Source organism: Manis javanica, chromosome 15, assembly GCF_040802235.1.
Source record: "Manis javanica isolate MJ-LG chromosome 15, MJ_LKY, whole genome shotgun sequence".
In the NCBI taxonomy this organism is placed as follows: domain Eukaryota; kingdom Metazoa; phylum Chordata; class Mammalia; order Pholidota; family Manidae; genus Manis; species Manis javanica.
In genome coordinates this window covers 66350828-66366549 of record NC_133170.1, presented here as the reverse complement: position 1 = coordinate 66366549, position 15722 = coordinate 66350828, and the positions used below count along the sequence as shown (strand labels likewise).

Here is a 15722-nt window from a genome sequence, read left to right as displayed (position 1 = left end):
GCCATGACCTGTCGGGATGGTCCTTCCTGTTGCGTCTGGAGGTGTGCCTCTGCGTTCTGGGGCCTTGTTCCTCTGGTCAAAAAGTATAAAGGTGGTGGGTTTCAGTAAGAGTCTTTTCCTCCCATCCCTCTGTCTCCTGTGAACTTCATTCAGCAGATGGCAGAGGAAGTGCCTTTCTTTACCATCGTTAGCCAGAGGTCTGGTGGTCCCACTCGCTGAATGACATGGCAGCAGAAACCCAAAGCTCTTGGACCTCCTCTGTGTGCCTGTTATCCCTTCTCTCTCAGTTTCCATTCCTACACCCACCCTGCCCACCACCTGCTTTTTCTTTTTTTAAATAGATTTGAGAGTTTTTTTTATTAAGGTATTACTGATATAAACTCTTATGAAGGTTTCACGTGAAAAACAATGTGGCTACTGCATTCATCCATATTATTGAGTCGTTCCCCCACTGCATTGCAGTCACTGTCCATCAGTGTAGTAAGATGCCACAGAGTCACTGTTTGCCCTCTCTGTGCTATACTGTCTTCCCCATGATCCCCCACACACCATGCCACCACCTGCTTTTATAAATAAACTTTTATTGGCACATGACAGCCACAGCCATCTGTTTGCATATTGTCACTGGGCACTTTCCTGCTATACTATCCTTTGTTCTTTCCACATTTTTCCACATAAAAGTGTCATGATTCCAGGGCTGTTTAGAAATATGTGATTTAGTGATAAAAAATTATAATGGACAATAGAGGAATTGGGGAGGGAAGGAGGTTACAAGGGAGCTTCTCTTTGGCATTCTCAAGTGTCCAATTAAGCTAATCTTGGGCACACGAGCTTTGCCTCAAGTGTTTGCGGTGCCCCCTTTTCTCCCAGCAGAGGAAAGTTTGGCTCGGTAAGAGTTAGGAACTAACTGGCCTGCTTCCCAGGTCCTTCAGCTCCAAAGCTGTTGTGGCCTTTATGTTGTTAACATCAAATCATTGCTAAGCCTGTGGTGTAATGAGTGCCTGACCACCCACCAAGGTGAGAACCCATATAAGCAGATATCATTAGTCCTGGTGTGTCTCTTCCTCCAGGTCACTACTACGTACCGCTCCTGAGAGCAGAGGACACGTCTTCTCCAGTGATTGGGGAGCTGTGGTCTTCAGACCAAACAGCCGAGGCCTCTCACATGGGCCACAGTGGGGGTGGCCCCAGAGACCCTGTTTTGACCCTGAGAGCCTTTGCAGGGCCCCTGAGTCCATCTAAGGTGAGTGCTGTGGAAGCTTCTGGAATCAGCTCCTGACCATCCCTCCTGGAAGTGCTGGGTGTTCCATCCTCTTGCTTTGTGCTTTGTCTTAGGTGGAATCCCAATGAGTCGGTTGCTGGAGAAACAAGTGTCTTGACCCTATTCCTCTTTAGCCAGGGCAGCTGTTGCCAGCCCACACTTCAAAGACTGATGTTTACCTGGGCTGACCGCTCCCCCAGCCGCCATCGCCATGTGGCTCTCCCGTCCATAGCCACGGCCCTTCTTTCACGGCCTAGTGTTAACTAGTCTAATGAGGCTCTCTGTTCCACTCTTCTTGGACTTGTCTCACCACTAGGAAACTTCCATTTGCAAACCCTGAAGTTCACCGTCCAGACTGAGGCATTTCATACTCTTAGTTGCGTGTAATGTTTCATTAAAGAAAAGTCTGAAATAGTTACCTGCAACCATAAAAAAAAAAAGACCTCCACAAAGAAGTGATATCAGTGAAGATTAGATTCTACTGCATAAAACCAGTGACTTAAACATTTGTTTTTCTCTCATGGGATGGCAGATGACTTGCGGCCCACAGGCTGCCAGGTCTGTGGTATCTGCATTAGGGCGAGGTGTCATTGTGACGCTTCATCCCTCCGCAGCCAAGTCCAGGCTGCAGGCAGGGAACGGCTGCCCTTTCCTCCATCACTTTGCAGCCCTGGGGTTCTCTCAGTTCGAGGATGGGTGGGAGGAGGGACACAGAGGAATCAGGTGGCTTTGCAGTGCTGGTGATTCATCACATTTGCCCAGCAACTTGGATGCATAGCATAGCTCAATACATACTTTCTTCATAGGCAGAAGATTTTCGTAGACTGTGGAAAACTCCGCCTCGAGAGAAAGCAGGCTTCTTTCAAAATGTCCGGAAATCTGACCCAGAAAGAGGCATCGAGAGAGTGGGAAGGTACTTAGGGAATGACACAATGGTGGGAACCAGGTGGCAGTGGCGTGCTTGTTGATTGAGGGCAGAAACTCTGCCTTTAAGATACTGGCTCCCAGGAGTGCTTATTGGGAGATTTTTTAAAGACTTTTCATTAAGGTCTAATTCCTTCAAATGTTGTATATGCTGCAGTTTCTATAACAGAAGCATCTGTCCAAGGATGCTGTATTGTCCTGTCAGGCGCTGTAAACAGTGTTTTCTTGGTTGTAAAGGAGTAAGACAGACACAGGCAGTGTGGCTGGAAACTACTAGTAAAAAAATCCCCAAGAAGTGTCACTGTCAAGCTAAATTACAATATAATCAAAAAAAGCTTCACCGAATTATTTTTACAACTTTTTCTTAAAATATGTGCCCAGTTTCAGGTTTACAACTTGAACATGAAAAGGACTTAGAATTTGTATCTGCCTGGCCAAACCAAAATCATATCCAACTTTATATAGTTGTATTATGAAAACAAAAAGGTTCGTGCATTTGTGGAGTTTTCTGTTCAACCTTTTTATTACCTCTGATGTGTGTGAGTCTGGACAGTTTGCTCTCGTTGTGGTCTCTGCATGTGATGGGGTTCCCCTAATATGACAGAGCCCCACAGGCTTACTGTGCTGGGGGGAGCAGTGTGTTAAAAAGTGCAAAGTGCTGTTTCAGCCCAATTCAGGATAAAGGGGCGTAACTAGGATTGCAGGGGTGGCTTTGCATAAAGTGGCTATTTCCTGTGTAGTCAGTTGTATGAATTTTTGTTTTGGGTTCACCACTGACCCATTGTGCTTTTATTCTCCCAGGGAGCTGGCTCATGAGCTGGGGTATCCCTGGGTTGAATACTGGGACTTTCTGGGCTGTTTTGTTGACCTGTCTTCCTGGGAGGGCCTGCAAAAACTGGAAGAGCATCTTACTCAGCAAGGAGCAGGCAGAAAGGGCCAACAAAGCAGAGAAAGCGAAGCCTGTTGCCTGGATGTCTCTGCCTTTGGTAAGAACGTGTGGCGTGGTTGTGGACAGAGAAGTGTGTGTGTGTGGACCAGTGAACACCTGCTGCTCATGTTAAGCACTTCTGACACCCTAGGGGCTACCTGTCTCCCACATGTGCCTGCTCCTGACCTTGGCTTCCTTCTTGTTCTCTGCCTGGAGGGCAGGGAGCCTGGGTGTGGAGACTACATTTCTGTTTGCAAGGTCCTTTTCCCAAGGAGTAATGCAGGTGGTTTTCTGTCTTGGACTCTGGGGAGGAGGCATGAATGGGAGTGGTTTGCTGCCCGTCAAAGATGGGGTGGGGTTCCCTGAGTGGACACGATATGTCTGAAGAGCTGCTTTCTCTCCCTCAGACCATCGTGGGAAGTGCAGCAATTCCATCTCTGTGAGGGCATTTCTAGAAGAAGATGATGATGTGAGCTTGGAGGAGGTTAAAAATCGGCAAAACAGAGCTCGAAACACTCAGTCCACAGTCAGTGGTTTTGGAGGCTTGGGGTGTGATATCCTACTCGCAGAGCAGAAGACGAACCTTCTAGAAGCCTCAGCCCAGACCAGTCCCCACAGCAACAAAAATGGGTTTTGCAGCCCACTGAGCAGCAGCAAGATCCTGGGTGGGAAGAGGCCAAAGGCCCTGAGTGGGGACGAAGCCCTCCTGTCACCAGTCTCCAGCTTGACTGTTGAATTTGATAAATTGAATTTGCAGAATCTAGAAAGTAGCTTTTCTAAGACCCCAAATAAAACTACGAAAACTAAGGAGAAGATCCTGACATCAAGAAAGGAGGCAGTAGAAGGTGACTTACTAGGACCTCCTGCTGCTGATAAACTTGGAAACAACCAAATAAGGACAGAAAACGAAATGTCAGCCACAGTTGCTAAAATGTGCCTGAGTTCCAACAATTCAAGGCATGAAGTCCAGCGCATGAGCTGCAGCTCTGCATCCTCGGAGCCTCTGGGCGTCCCCGCCACAAAGGAGCCTATCCAGAGGCTCTTCCTTTTTGGGTATGAGTTGGGTGGGGGTGACGCTGTTGTAATTCCTATAAACCTGTTGTCTGCCCACAACTGTTAGAAGTTCATAGCTCTTTGATATTCAGTGGTCTTCCACGTTGGTAGGAGACACTGACCCCCTTTCCAACACATCCTTGACACTGTGCTTGTGGGAAAGTAACACCCCTGGGATGGCAAACTATCCTATAAATTCAGTGTGTTTTAAGAAGAAAGACTGTCTTGGGGTCAGTGTCAGGCTCCTAGCGGGTGCCTGAGTGGTGGTGATGGATCCGCGATTACACGGTTCTGCACGCCATCCTGTTCCTGGGCTGGGCTCTTGAATTGAGGATGCAGTGATGTGGGAAGTCTACCTTTGAGCACAAGTATTTCTGCCTCTCCTCTTGGTTCTCTCTTGTCCCTTCTAGAGAGGAGCCATCAAAGCTGGATCGGGACGTTCTTGCAGCCCTGGAGTGCACCGATGTGGACCCTCACCAGTACCCCGCTGTGCACAGATGGAAGAGCACTGTTCTGTGCTACTCACCTTCGGACAGACAGAGGTACCATTGGGCCCCAGAGGATGCCTGCTTGGGCACAGGTTGTTGGTAGCTAGCTTCCGGAGCAGTCCAGGTCTGACTCAGACCCAAGTGGTTCATGTAGAACACTGGCAGTGAATTCATTGGCTAATGCAGCTCCCCTGATGTGTGGTGTGACTGGCAGCACCCTGGATGAAGGAGAGGTCCACAATTGAGTGGAAAAGCAGAGTGGGTGCGAGGATTGAAGCAGGCAGGTTAGGGCCGTGTGGGATTTGTGTGAAGCACATGAGCTGCGAGTCTTCAGGGTCTCGGTTCTGAGTGTCGAAGCAGCTGCTCTCAGAGCCACACTGGACCCCCGGGGGGCTGGTGCAGGGTTGTCCTGTTCTTGGTCTCTGCTCTCCCCGCTCCCCACCCTCTGTGCTGATGGACCTTTCTTGGTTTCCTCAGTTGGCCAAGCCCTGCATTGAAAGGGAAGTTGAAGCCTCAGCTGCCAGATGTCGTGTGCCCTCACAGCTGCAGCCCGGGGAGAAGCAGTCCCATAGGAGGCAGCCCTGGGAAGCCCACCCCTGCACCCCACTCCCCTGGCGTGGGCAGCCCCGGGCGCTACAGCCCAGCTAATGGGGGTCACCTCCGCAGGATGACGCGTTTGACCCAGCTCGCAGCCCTGTAGAACAGCACATCCTGCTGGTTCTCATTTCATTCATTTTTAAAGTAAAAAGGGTAATGCATTTATTGCTGAAGTTTCATGGAAAATGTGTTTATTTATTAATCCTCATTTTGAGAGTAAAATAAATTTAGAAACTGGAAATGTTCTGTATAAAATTTAGATTTCTGGTATTTTGGGAGAAGTTGATGAAGCAAAGAGGTACAGGTTTTCTGAAAGCTGTCACTGTGGTAATGACACAGACATTCCAGTTACTGTTCCCACTTGCATATGTAACAGGACGGTTCTGGGCAAGTTGTGCTTCCAGAAAGTCACCCCAGAGTGGGGGTTGGCTGTGTTTGCAGCACCACCCTACAGTAGCTGTGCTCTCTTCAACTCAGTTCTCACAGTTGAGTTTGTGCCACTTCCTTCTCTGGGGAGAGTCTTCAACTTTCTAGTTTGGGGTAAGAAATCTTTGCCAGTGAGTCCCAGTTGGAGAGAATATTAGATAAAGTAGATGTCTTAGACTTGCAGTGAAGTTAATAGTCATTAAAAACATTTAGTGACCAGAGGTAAAGCTAGCTTTTTTTTCTCTTGGAAAAAATCTAGGCTTTGGGAGTCGTGCAAATAGTTCTAGGAAACTCGCTGGCAGTCACTTAACGTGTTTGTTTCACCAGCACCTGAGTGTTGACAGCTGGCTGTTCAGTTGTCAGGGTCAGTGGTAATTAAATGACCTGTCAGTGGCCCCTTAATTTAGAAGTTTATCCTATATTTCAGAATTCATTTCAGTTGGATTTCCTTCATAAAAGAACATGGTGTTTTAATACAGAAAGTAGCAGATTGCTTTTGACAGGTTTGAACCCAGTTCAGGTACATTATTGCATTTCTTTTAGCCTCCCCCTGGCTGTACCCTTTCGAGGACCTGTGCACACAGCATGGGAGCCACCATAGCATCGTGTGCCCCCACTGATGCCCCAGACCAAGCGCCTTGTGGAAGGCTTATTTTTTCTGGGCTCTTATGAACAACTGCTCACTCACAAGCAGTGTTTGGTGAACATTTCCAGTGTTTGACCCAAAATGGAAACTTCTAGTGCTTTTGCTAACTTCAGTGCCTTTTGTAAATCATTTATTTTCCTGAACTTGCTGTTTGAGAATATACAGTGATACTAAGTAGGTGTGAGATTATTTTTCATTCTTAAAGATTCTGAATTGAAATGTGTAAAAAAAAGTTCCTTTTAGTTGATAACAAACAGGTCAGGAGTATTGGAATCAAATTTAGATTTTAAAATTCAAAAGGGTGTTGGTGTTTTCACTTGTGTAGCAGACTACTTGGATGTGCGCAGATGTGGATGTAGGAAAAATACATTCTAAAAACCAGGCATTTTAAAAAGGCATCTGTTCTCAAAAATCAGAATATAGGGCACTATGTCCACAGTGATCTCTTTTTTCTCTAGTCTTATATACCACCCTGTATGTTGTTGTAAATGTTCAGATGGAAATTAAAATAGTGTTTTTGCCCTAATTTTGCAGACTGCTGTCCCTGTTCTTCAAGTTTTAGGCCTTCTTTGACTATTTCTCCATTTATCTCCATAAGATGGCTCTGGTCCCAGCAAATAAATTACCATGTGTCCTATTGTGACTTTTATGTTATTTTAAACTACTTAGTGAAATAAATTATTTTTAGAACCATGTGGTAATAATTTAAAGCTTTCATAAAGACCTCCCTCACCTTTCTCCAGACAAAATGTCCTTTTTAGTAAAATTTTAAGCAGTGTTTTGATGAAACACACAGCGTACTTACCTGATGGCGGTTTACTGGCTGTTTCTGGTTTCCCTTTTGTAACAAAGCTGTGAAACCTTTTGGGCATTACTTTAAGCTAGCAGTTTTCATACCTGCCCCCAGAAACCAGAAGCCTCTCCTGTAACGTTGACATCTGGGTGGGTTATTGCTTCCATCCTGGAGGTGATGTGAATCACATTGCCAGCAGGTGGACACTGTCCCCCAGGCCACAGTGCAGGGACTGTGGTAAATTCCCTGTGTCTGGAGGGAAAGCAAGCACCAGCATTCTAAAATGAGTACCTGCCACACATGGCAAAGAAGCATAAATCCTCTTGAATAATTTGTGGATGTTTCCACAAACTGTCCAGTGTTCAGAGGAAATAGTGGTTGTGGGGTAACTGCTCAGTTAGGTGCAGTTTTGAACATAACACATCACTGTCCCATCGTGTTGAGCCAGGAACATTCCGCTGGGTTGTTCCAGACAAGTGTGTCTTGTCAGGCTGACATTTTACATTTGTGTACAAGAACATGTAAATATTCTCTAGCTTACAAATTGCACTTATGTTCCTTTCTTGATACTGTCTCCAAGTATTTTGGAATAAACAGCAGCCTGCACTGCAGTGACCATCCCTGCTGCAGTCAGCTTGGGTTCCCTGGTCTTACATAGGTTCCTGGTGTAAAGTTTTTGTTTTGGTCAAGCAGGATATTGTTACTGACATCTGTCCTACCTTGGGGTGATTCCACATTGATGTCACTGGAATCCCTTGACCCCCATAACTTCCCTCGACCCCCATGTGGGCTTGTTTCTGGTTTCCCAATGCTGCCCTGCTTCTTAGAAGTCAAGCATAAAGGGCTGGCCTGCAGACAAACAGAAAGGTGGCTACACAAACCCCAAGGGACAGAGCAGAGACTGCCACCACCAGGCATCCTGGGCCGTGGAGCCAGGGCTCAGGCTCTGTGGGTGTGAGGCCCTATGGCCCCTTGTTTGTTCATGCCTGTGGTCAGACATGAAGGCTGCCTGGTACTTCTGTGGTTTGAAAAGCTGGCACTGTCCCTGCTTTGTCAAAACTTCTGGAGAAGACCACACGGTTCTGCTTCTAGAACACCACTCACTGAGCTCACTGCCCTGGGTCTAGGCCTCTCTAGGGCCAGCAGCCCTGGGTTCAGGAAATGCTGTTGAAAAGAGCTTCTTGTTGAAACTACCTCACAAATTTTGGGGCTGCTGCACAGGCTTCTAGTTTCCTTCAAAACATTCACAATTAGTACTTTGAAAAATCAGGAACATAAAATTTTATTTTGTAGTTATTTTCAAAATTGACACAGAAATGGATCAAACACCCCAATTAGTTGGTTGCACTAATTCAAAGAAAATGTTCATAACAATCACAGAAACTACTGATTTTTCTAAACTATATTTGGGATGGACATATCATGTCTAAATAATTTAATACAGAATCACAAAAGACAAATAGCCAGAGGCAATGATCAAGCTGTCAGCTATCTTACTGGAACGGGACCCTCCTGGGCTGCCCCTGTCCCAGAACAACAGGCCATTTAACCTGCTGCATTTGCCCAGGTGCCCTGTGTGCAGCTCCAGAGATGCCTAACACTGGAGGATGAAATTGGTTTTCAAAGCAAGAGCCCAGATGAGGACAATCTCCAATTGACAAAAATTTTAAATGGCAAAGGGTTTAAAGATTTGGAAAGAATGCGTGAAGCAAGGTAAGTTACAAATGGAAGCGCTGGTGCCCTCCTTCTGAGCCCCTCGGCTCTGCTGATGAGCCTGGGAGGGTAGCCAGCCAGCTGTGGTCATGACCCTAAGACCTGTCAGTGCAGATTTGCTGTGGTCCCCACAGTGCTGGCATCTGTGACATCAAAAGTGATGAGTCAGTAGAAAACCTTCAGAGAAAGCAGGCTGATCTGACCTGAACGTCTCTTCCATCCTGGTCCAGGCACAGGTGCTGAGATGCTGGCATTTCAGACACGGGCTTTTTTGTCACCTTGTCCCAGAAAGATGGAAGGACCACGGTGCAAGCCGTGCAGAGAAGACCATGAAGGAGCGAGCCCACGTTGTTAGTGGCACCCCGGCCAGAGCCGGGCAGGGTGCTGCAGAGAGCTGGTCCTTGAGGCAGGCCTCAGGAGCGGGAGATTTTGTCAGGAGGCATGAACCCCGTGTCCCCAAGGGTCCTGAGCGCCACTCGGCCATCGGGCCGGACCACCAGGTGGGTGATGCTGCCGTTGTTAAGGGAGAGGCGAAGCCAGCCCTCTGGAGGAAACTGCAGTGCCCTGTAGGAGGGGGAAACATGCTAGCACAGGGAGCTCTGCCTCAAGATGGGCTGGGGTCCCAGCAGAGCTGACGGCACCTGAGCCCAGGTGGGAAGGTCTCAGAGCAGATACTCAGCGGGCTGGGACTAGCATCACTCTCCTGTTCTCAGACAAGAGGTTTCTCAGAGCAAGGGGCTGCGAGCCCATCAACTAAGGGATGAGGGGACAGCCCTGCCCCTCTGGGAGGCAGATCAACCCAACTCAAGATCTGCAGTGCGTCAGAAATAAACTGTTTCTTAACAAGTGCCCGCAATTTAATTTGTTTTCCCAGGGTAAAACCAAGACGTTATAGGCAGCCCGATAGTGCATGGTCCATTTCTGGTCCTTCCTGCCCTGGGACAGATGGAGCATTTTCATGCTCCTAAAAATACTTTTTAGGCGCAGGTAGTATTTGCTGAGAAGCCCAGCATTACTTTGGCTTCCAAGTCAGCCACCAAGACACCCTTTGTGACCCTGAAAGTCTCAGGGACTAGCAGCATGCCCATGGCACCCCTCACTGCCATCTGCTCCCAAGTTTTCCTGCCATGAATTGTCAACCTCAGGGAGCAGCTGCCTTTTAAAGGCTTCTCAGGGCCACCCTCAACATGGAGAACATCACAGTAACACTCTGGCTTTGTCCCGTCCTGCATGTAACACAGGTACCTCTACTCCAAGTCCCTGATTACTTCTGCTTCATTTCCCACACTGGGATTTCCTCCTAGTGACTGCTCAGGTTGGTCCTGTCTGGAACATCCACAGGGACCAGCACAGCATACAGGGCAGTGCACGGGACACAGAAGCGTTGGGACTGTGCCTCTGGGGGCACGTCAGTTGGAGGCAGGGAGCCCCCAAGTGACCACCTGTCCAAAGCCCAGCAGCACTCAATCTAGTTTGGAGCACCCTTGAGCAAGCCAAGAACCCCAGCTCCTGGGCTTCTCACCAGGGACTGTACATGTGACATCAGAGGGGCTCAGCCTCCACAGCCCCAGCAATGGGCTCAAACGTCAAGCTCATGAGTACCAAGGGCCAAAGGGCCAAGCTGTGTCCTATCCCACTGCTAGACTCATCAAAGGAGAAGAGGAGCCCCTCTGCTACCGAAGCATCTGACAAATACTTTCTAATGGATCCAGGAGCAAGACTGTTCACTATTTCTACATTTGCATTCAGTGAGATTTGGTTAAACACATTAAACACCCAGCTGGCCTTCTGACTTACAGGGTCCTGTGACACAGCTGCCACTCAGGGCAAGAGGCACTTACAAGGACCCCAGAACTTTCCATAGTGCCAGGAAGTAGGGAAGGTCCAGAGGACACAGGAGCCCAGGAAGGAGCTCCCAACAGCCAGCACTGGAGCAACTGGGTCAAACACCAGAGTGAACTGCTGAGGAAGGACCCACCACCCAAATGATACATACAGTCAGTATAAGCTGGAAGGAAACAGGGTGTCTGCGTTGTCTCCCAACACTGACCAATCCCCAGTGGGAAAGTAACAGCCAGTGTGAAAAGTCCAGTGCACAGAGCTTAGCCAAGTGACCACCACCCAGGAGAGGCCATTGGCGTCAGGCACCTAGACCCACACTGGGATAAGCAGGTCTCGCCTGTGCTATTCCTGCCAAAAGCACATGATCATGAGTAACTCCAAACTGAAAGGTATTCTACCAGACAACCCGAAGGCTCCCTGGGAGGCATCAAGGTCATGAGAGGAGGAAAGACGAGGAGATGGAACAGTCTGACAGAGGGGACATGGGACAAAGGCCACAGGAGCTGTCAGTGGCCCCTCACCGACACACGATGTAGCGGATGACGTTGGCGTGGCAGATGAAGATCTCGTAACTGTCCTCCTGCTGCTTGGTGTCTGCCCGGTGGATATAGTTCCGGAAGGCGGCCTCAATCCGGGCTCCATCTTCGTAATACTGCTGGGGGCAGAGTAAAAACCTTAAGTATGCAGGCAGCACACAGGCCACAGGTCGAGGAGCATGGGGAGAATGAGGCAGCCAGGGTGGAGTTGGGGAAGCCCCCCAGGAGGAAGACCACTGTTACGGTTTTTTTTTTTACCACAGCTTCGGGCTTCCAGTCGGACACAGGCGGGTCGGGCTCGATGGGGGCACCTTCCCTCAGCAGGTCTGTGCTGACCTTGCAGACCCCTGGGGAGCAGCAGGTGACTCAGTGTGCTCCTTCAGAAGCGGCTCTAGGCCCTGGCCTCAGCCCGGCTCCCTCCCTCCCCACCTGTGGCCAAGGGACTTAGGGGTGCCTGGCACTCACCTGGCAGGTGTTTGCTAATGATGTCAGTGGTTTCTACTGCACGGGTCATGGAGGAATGGACAATTTTATTAAACTTCAACCCCAAGCTTGCAAGTCGGAGACCAGTTAGTTCAGCCTGTTCACGACCTTGAGGGAAATACACCAGAAACTTCCATGTCACTGGGACTAGTCCTTAGCAAGTACCATTAATGTCAGGGGACAAGACAGGCAGGCCTTCCTGGGGTTTGGGACTAATGGGTCCCAGGCATTCAGTGGATAACATCAATGAGGTAACCTAGCTACCTGCAGTCCCATACAGAGAAAACATTAAAAATAATGACCAAGGTCAAGGATCACCAAAATCTGGGTAGGGGCCTGCTTGCTCCATCACCCCATTCTTACAGAACTTCTTCCAAAGACTGAGTCACAACATGAGGGTGATCCACCAACTGCAGTCATCACGGATGTCCACATACAAAGGGCAATGATCCCAGCATTACTAAGTACAGACTGAGAGCAGATTACAAGTGTGCTTTCTCAAATGCCTTCAGAGTAAGTTTCAGCTGGATGCATTGCCCTGCCCCCGATGCCACTTCACTCCGCACTGTGCACCTGGAGCAGGAGGGGTGCAGCTGGCTGGAGAACAAACCAGTAACCCTTTTACACCGTCTGAATGTCTTAACGTGTACATAGGGTAATGCCCCATTCAGCACAGAAATCTTTCAACGTTTATACTCTATCTCAGACCACATGCATTCCTTTTCCTAGGACTTTCTCCTACAGACACGCTTGCACATGGACACAAAGACCAAGATGCAAGAACACCCAGAGGTGCTGCTCACAACAGCAAGAAGCTGACACAAGCAACACTCCTGCCAGGGTATGGTGGGGCTGCCACTCTGGCCTGGTTTTATGAAGCAGACCATAAACAGAGCTGCAAGTGCCAGATGGAAGGGCCTTCAGTAGTAATTATGGCAAACAGGGTACATATGGGATGCCACTTGCAAGGCATGAGGGTGCACAGAGCACCTCTGGTATGTGCTGTGGACTTAACCACCTACATGCAAGATCCACTGTAATATTTTTTTGAAGTTGAGAACACTTTCAAAGACTGTTTTGCAGCAGAATTGGGCTGATAATTACAAGGATTGAATCTGTACTGAGTCCCTAACTCAGGCTCAAGGAGGCCCAGTGCCCCTAGGAATACCCTCTAGGAGACTGTCCTTGACATTCAGTTGAGGCCCAAGCCCCAGCCACATACCCAGGGGCGTCAGAGTGCGGTCCTTTGCCAGGGAGGCTTCTGTGTGGTACTGGGAGTGCCTGATGAGGAAGATATGCCGTGTGGCTTTGGCTTTGTAGTGGTCCAGCCTGGATGCCAGTTCTTCTCCAGACTCCAGGTTCCTCTTCCGCAGGTTGACCAGGGACAGTGGTTCTCGCCTGATGTTGAAATATGAGAGGTGTGTGTCCTTGTGATCCCTGTTCACAAGTGACCCTTGAATACTTCTGAGAAACGGTCTTTCTGTCTTAGGAAGGCACAGGGGAGAAGCTTCAGTATTCTGTTTTCTCTGCCACCTGCCCAGGAGAGGCCAGCATCTCATAGCACATCCCATTTACTCCCAGGAGCTGAGTGCTGGGCCTGTTCTGGGGAAACTGGATGGTGAAAAAACAGACAGACGAGCACAGCCCTTGTAAAACTTATGTTCTAGCAAGGTGAGCAGTGCTGGGGAGGAAATGAAACCAGGTAACAGGGAAGGGTGGCTGTGGGAGGACTGGTGGGAAGTGACCTCACAGTACCGTCGAATGGCAGCCACTAGATATGGCTAAATTCAAAATAATGAAAATTGAATAGAACTAAGCTGCATCTCCCCAGCCACACCAAACGTACTCAAATGCTCCACAGCACATGGGATGCAGTTATCACACGGGACAGTGAGGACAATGGTCCATTTATCGCAGAAAGTCTACTGGGTGGCGCTGCTGGGCTGAAGGGGAGGGTGGAGAGCAGCAGCAAAGACGTGGAGAAACCACCAACCAAGTCTTGTGAAGGCCGGTGTGTATGGTGGCTCAGCGAACTGAGGTTAATACAAGTTAAATGTATGTGGTATCAGTAGAATTGGGAAAAATTTGCTCAGCTGAGACAGTGTGGTGGAAGAGTAAGTTTTGAAGGAAATAGTGGGGACTCTAGGTTGCTGCCTGGGCTGTGCAAACCTGGGGTGCCCAGAGAACAACAAGGCCTAGAGGCATCATTGGCAGGCATGTGGGAGCCTCGGGATGAGCCAGAGAAGACACTGGGGGGCTACAGGCACAGACACAGAAAGCTGAGACTGGATGTTTCCCCAGAAAGAAGCTGGAGATTTCAGCCAGATGAGGATCTGAACTTTCTAGCAGGGACAGCCCCACCCCCACATAAACATAGACTTGTCGAACAAACACAGCACATCAGTTTCAATGAATAAAGCTGGAGTCTGGTTCTACTTCAAGCAAGTCCTTTAACCTCAGTTCTTAAAACGATCTAAGAAATTCAGGAGATTGTATTTATGTTTGAAAAAGAGAGTATGAGCCTGGTGTAATCAGGAGAAAAACAAACATCCCAAACGAGGAACATTCTACAAGGTCTTTGAACAGCACTCCTCAAAACTGTCCAAGTCAACTCTGAGAAACTATAAAAGCCAAGAAGAGCCTGAAGAGACCTGAGGGTTGGCTGTTACATGGAATCCTGGAAGAGTCAATGGACAGCAGATAAACACAGAAGAAAATAAAGTAGTAACATCAATTAATAATAACGTGTGCAATATAACAAAATTATTCTAGTGTGCAATGTAACAAAATTAGGTGTGAAGTGTAAAGGACTTAAGTTGTCTTATAATTTTTCTGTAAATCTAAAACTATTCTAAAACATATCTTTTAAAAATTAACGGTTTAAAGAACACCCATTAAGTTCCTGGTACAACTAGACTGACAACAAATATTAGCTCTGTGCCCCCTCAGAGTAAAGCATCAAGTAGTCAGGAGCTGGGGCCGCCTAACCATCCCACAATTGCCACGCGGGACTCCAGCGAAATGTTAGCCAACAGAAATAGAATACCAGCAACACATGCAATTTTAAATTTCCAGGAAGCCACATTTAAAAAGTAGAACAGGTGAAATTTTAATGCCTCACTTTATTTAATCCGATGCATCAAAAGTACTACCATTTCAACACATAAGCAATATTTAAAAATCTGCACTTTGTTTTCTGCCTTAATTCATGTTAAGTAAGTCTAAAAACTGTTTCCTGATCAGAGGTGCTATATTCAAACGCTCAATAAAGCACAGGTGGCCAGCGGCCACCCAAGACCCACGACTCGCGGCCAGCCCGCATTCAGGCTGCCTGACAGCCGCGTCCTGGCGCAGTTACCCGCGAAGGCCCCTAGACACGTGCGTCACCCTTCCAGCAAAGATAGGATCAACCTGCCCTCACCCTCCCCGAGGATTCGGATGTTAAGAACAAGGATGGTAGCCCTCGATCCTGGACTGAAATGCCGGCTCAGGCTTCCCCAGGCGCCCGGCACCGGCTCCTCCCATGACGAGCCGCATCGCAGCCCGCGCCCCGAACGAAGACCGCGCCTCAGTCCCGCGTCGCGCCCCGTCCGCGGAGACCGCGCCTCAGCCCTGCGCCCGGCCCCAGCCCCTTAGCTGCGCAGGCCCTTAGCAGCGCCAGAGTCAGCCGCGTACTTATCCCAGTTGGAGTCCCAGACGCCGGGACCGGGGCGCGCGGCCCCCGCCCACGCCGGCGGCTTGACCACCCGAGGCTCCGCGTCACCGCCCGCGCGAGGCTTGCCCACCGCCACAGCCGAGAAAAGTACAGCTGCTGAGCCTCCGGCCAGGCCACACGCCGCCAGCTGCAGCGCCTTCCTGAACGCCATGCTGCCGGCCCGAGCCAATCCCGCGCAGGCGCTTTCGGTTCGGACGGCGCGCCGCCAGTGACACGCTTCCGCGGGATTACGCTTCCGGCTAGTCGGCTACGCGAGGGCGGAAGTCCCGCCCCCCGCCCCGCTACCTGGGCCTTCTGGGAAACGGCCGAGTGCGCTG

General features: G+C 49.2%; 2 protein-coding genes across 3 annotated transcripts in view; one reads left to right on the top strand and one right to left on the bottom strand.

Annotated features, from left to right (window-relative positions):
* ANKLE2 (ankyrin repeat and LEM domain containing 2) overlaps nucleotides 1-7016 on the top strand; it is a 29046-nt gene extending 22030 nt beyond the window's left edge. Inside the window, exons 8-13 of the mRNA XM_037014335.2 lie at nucleotides 1071-1243; nucleotides 2068-2174; nucleotides 2987-3171; nucleotides 3521-4166; nucleotides 4577-4708; nucleotides 5132-7016. Of these exons, the coding sequence (XP_036870230.1) occupies nucleotides 1071-1243; nucleotides 2068-2174; nucleotides 2987-3171; nucleotides 3521-4166; nucleotides 4577-4708; nucleotides 5132-5354 (1466 nt within the window). The 3' untranslated portion in view covers nucleotides 5355-7016. The remainder of the gene's footprint in view (nucleotides 1-1070; nucleotides 1244-2067; nucleotides 2175-2986; nucleotides 3172-3520; nucleotides 4167-4576; nucleotides 4709-5131) is intronic.
* Nucleotides 7017-8382: 1366 nt separating this feature from the next.
* Nucleotides 8383-15604, bottom strand: PGAM5 (PGAM family member 5, mitochondrial serine/threonine protein phosphatase). Of its 2 annotated transcripts, none has more exons than XM_017680725.3 (6): nucleotides 15366-15604; nucleotides 12913-13088; nucleotides 11673-11798; nucleotides 11466-11554; nucleotides 11193-11326; nucleotides 8383-9393 (listed from the first exon to the last, which is right to left on the bottom strand). In XM_017680725.3, exons 1-6 carry the CDS (start codon nucleotides 15554-15556, stop codon nucleotides 9243-9245), a joined length of 867 nt encoding a protein of 288 aa, XP_017536214.1. In that variant the 5' UTR covers nucleotides 15557-15604; the 3' UTR covers nucleotides 8383-9242. The 2 variants fall into 2 exon arrangements, with proteins under 2 accessions (XP_017536214.1, XP_017536215.1); XM_017680726.3 differs by having other exon boundaries at nucleotides 11193-11323.
* Between the last annotated feature and the right edge of the window lie 118 nt (nucleotides 15605-15722).

Bases quoted from the DNA above. Each gene is read 5' to 3' on its own strand.
- PGAM5 (XM_017680725.3), bottom strand. From the start codon at position 15,556: ATGGCGTTCAGGAAGGCGCTGCAGCTGGCGGCGTGTGGCCTGGCCGGA. The intron at 11,555-11,672 runs GTGAGTGCCAGG...GCTGCTCCCCAG, and splicing joins CATTAGCAAACACCTGCCAG to GGGTCTGCAAGGTCAGCACA. The intron at 9,394-11,192 runs GTGAGGGGCCAC...CCCCTCCTACAG, and splicing joins ATCCGCTACATCGTGTGTCG to GGCACTGCAGTTTCCTCCAG.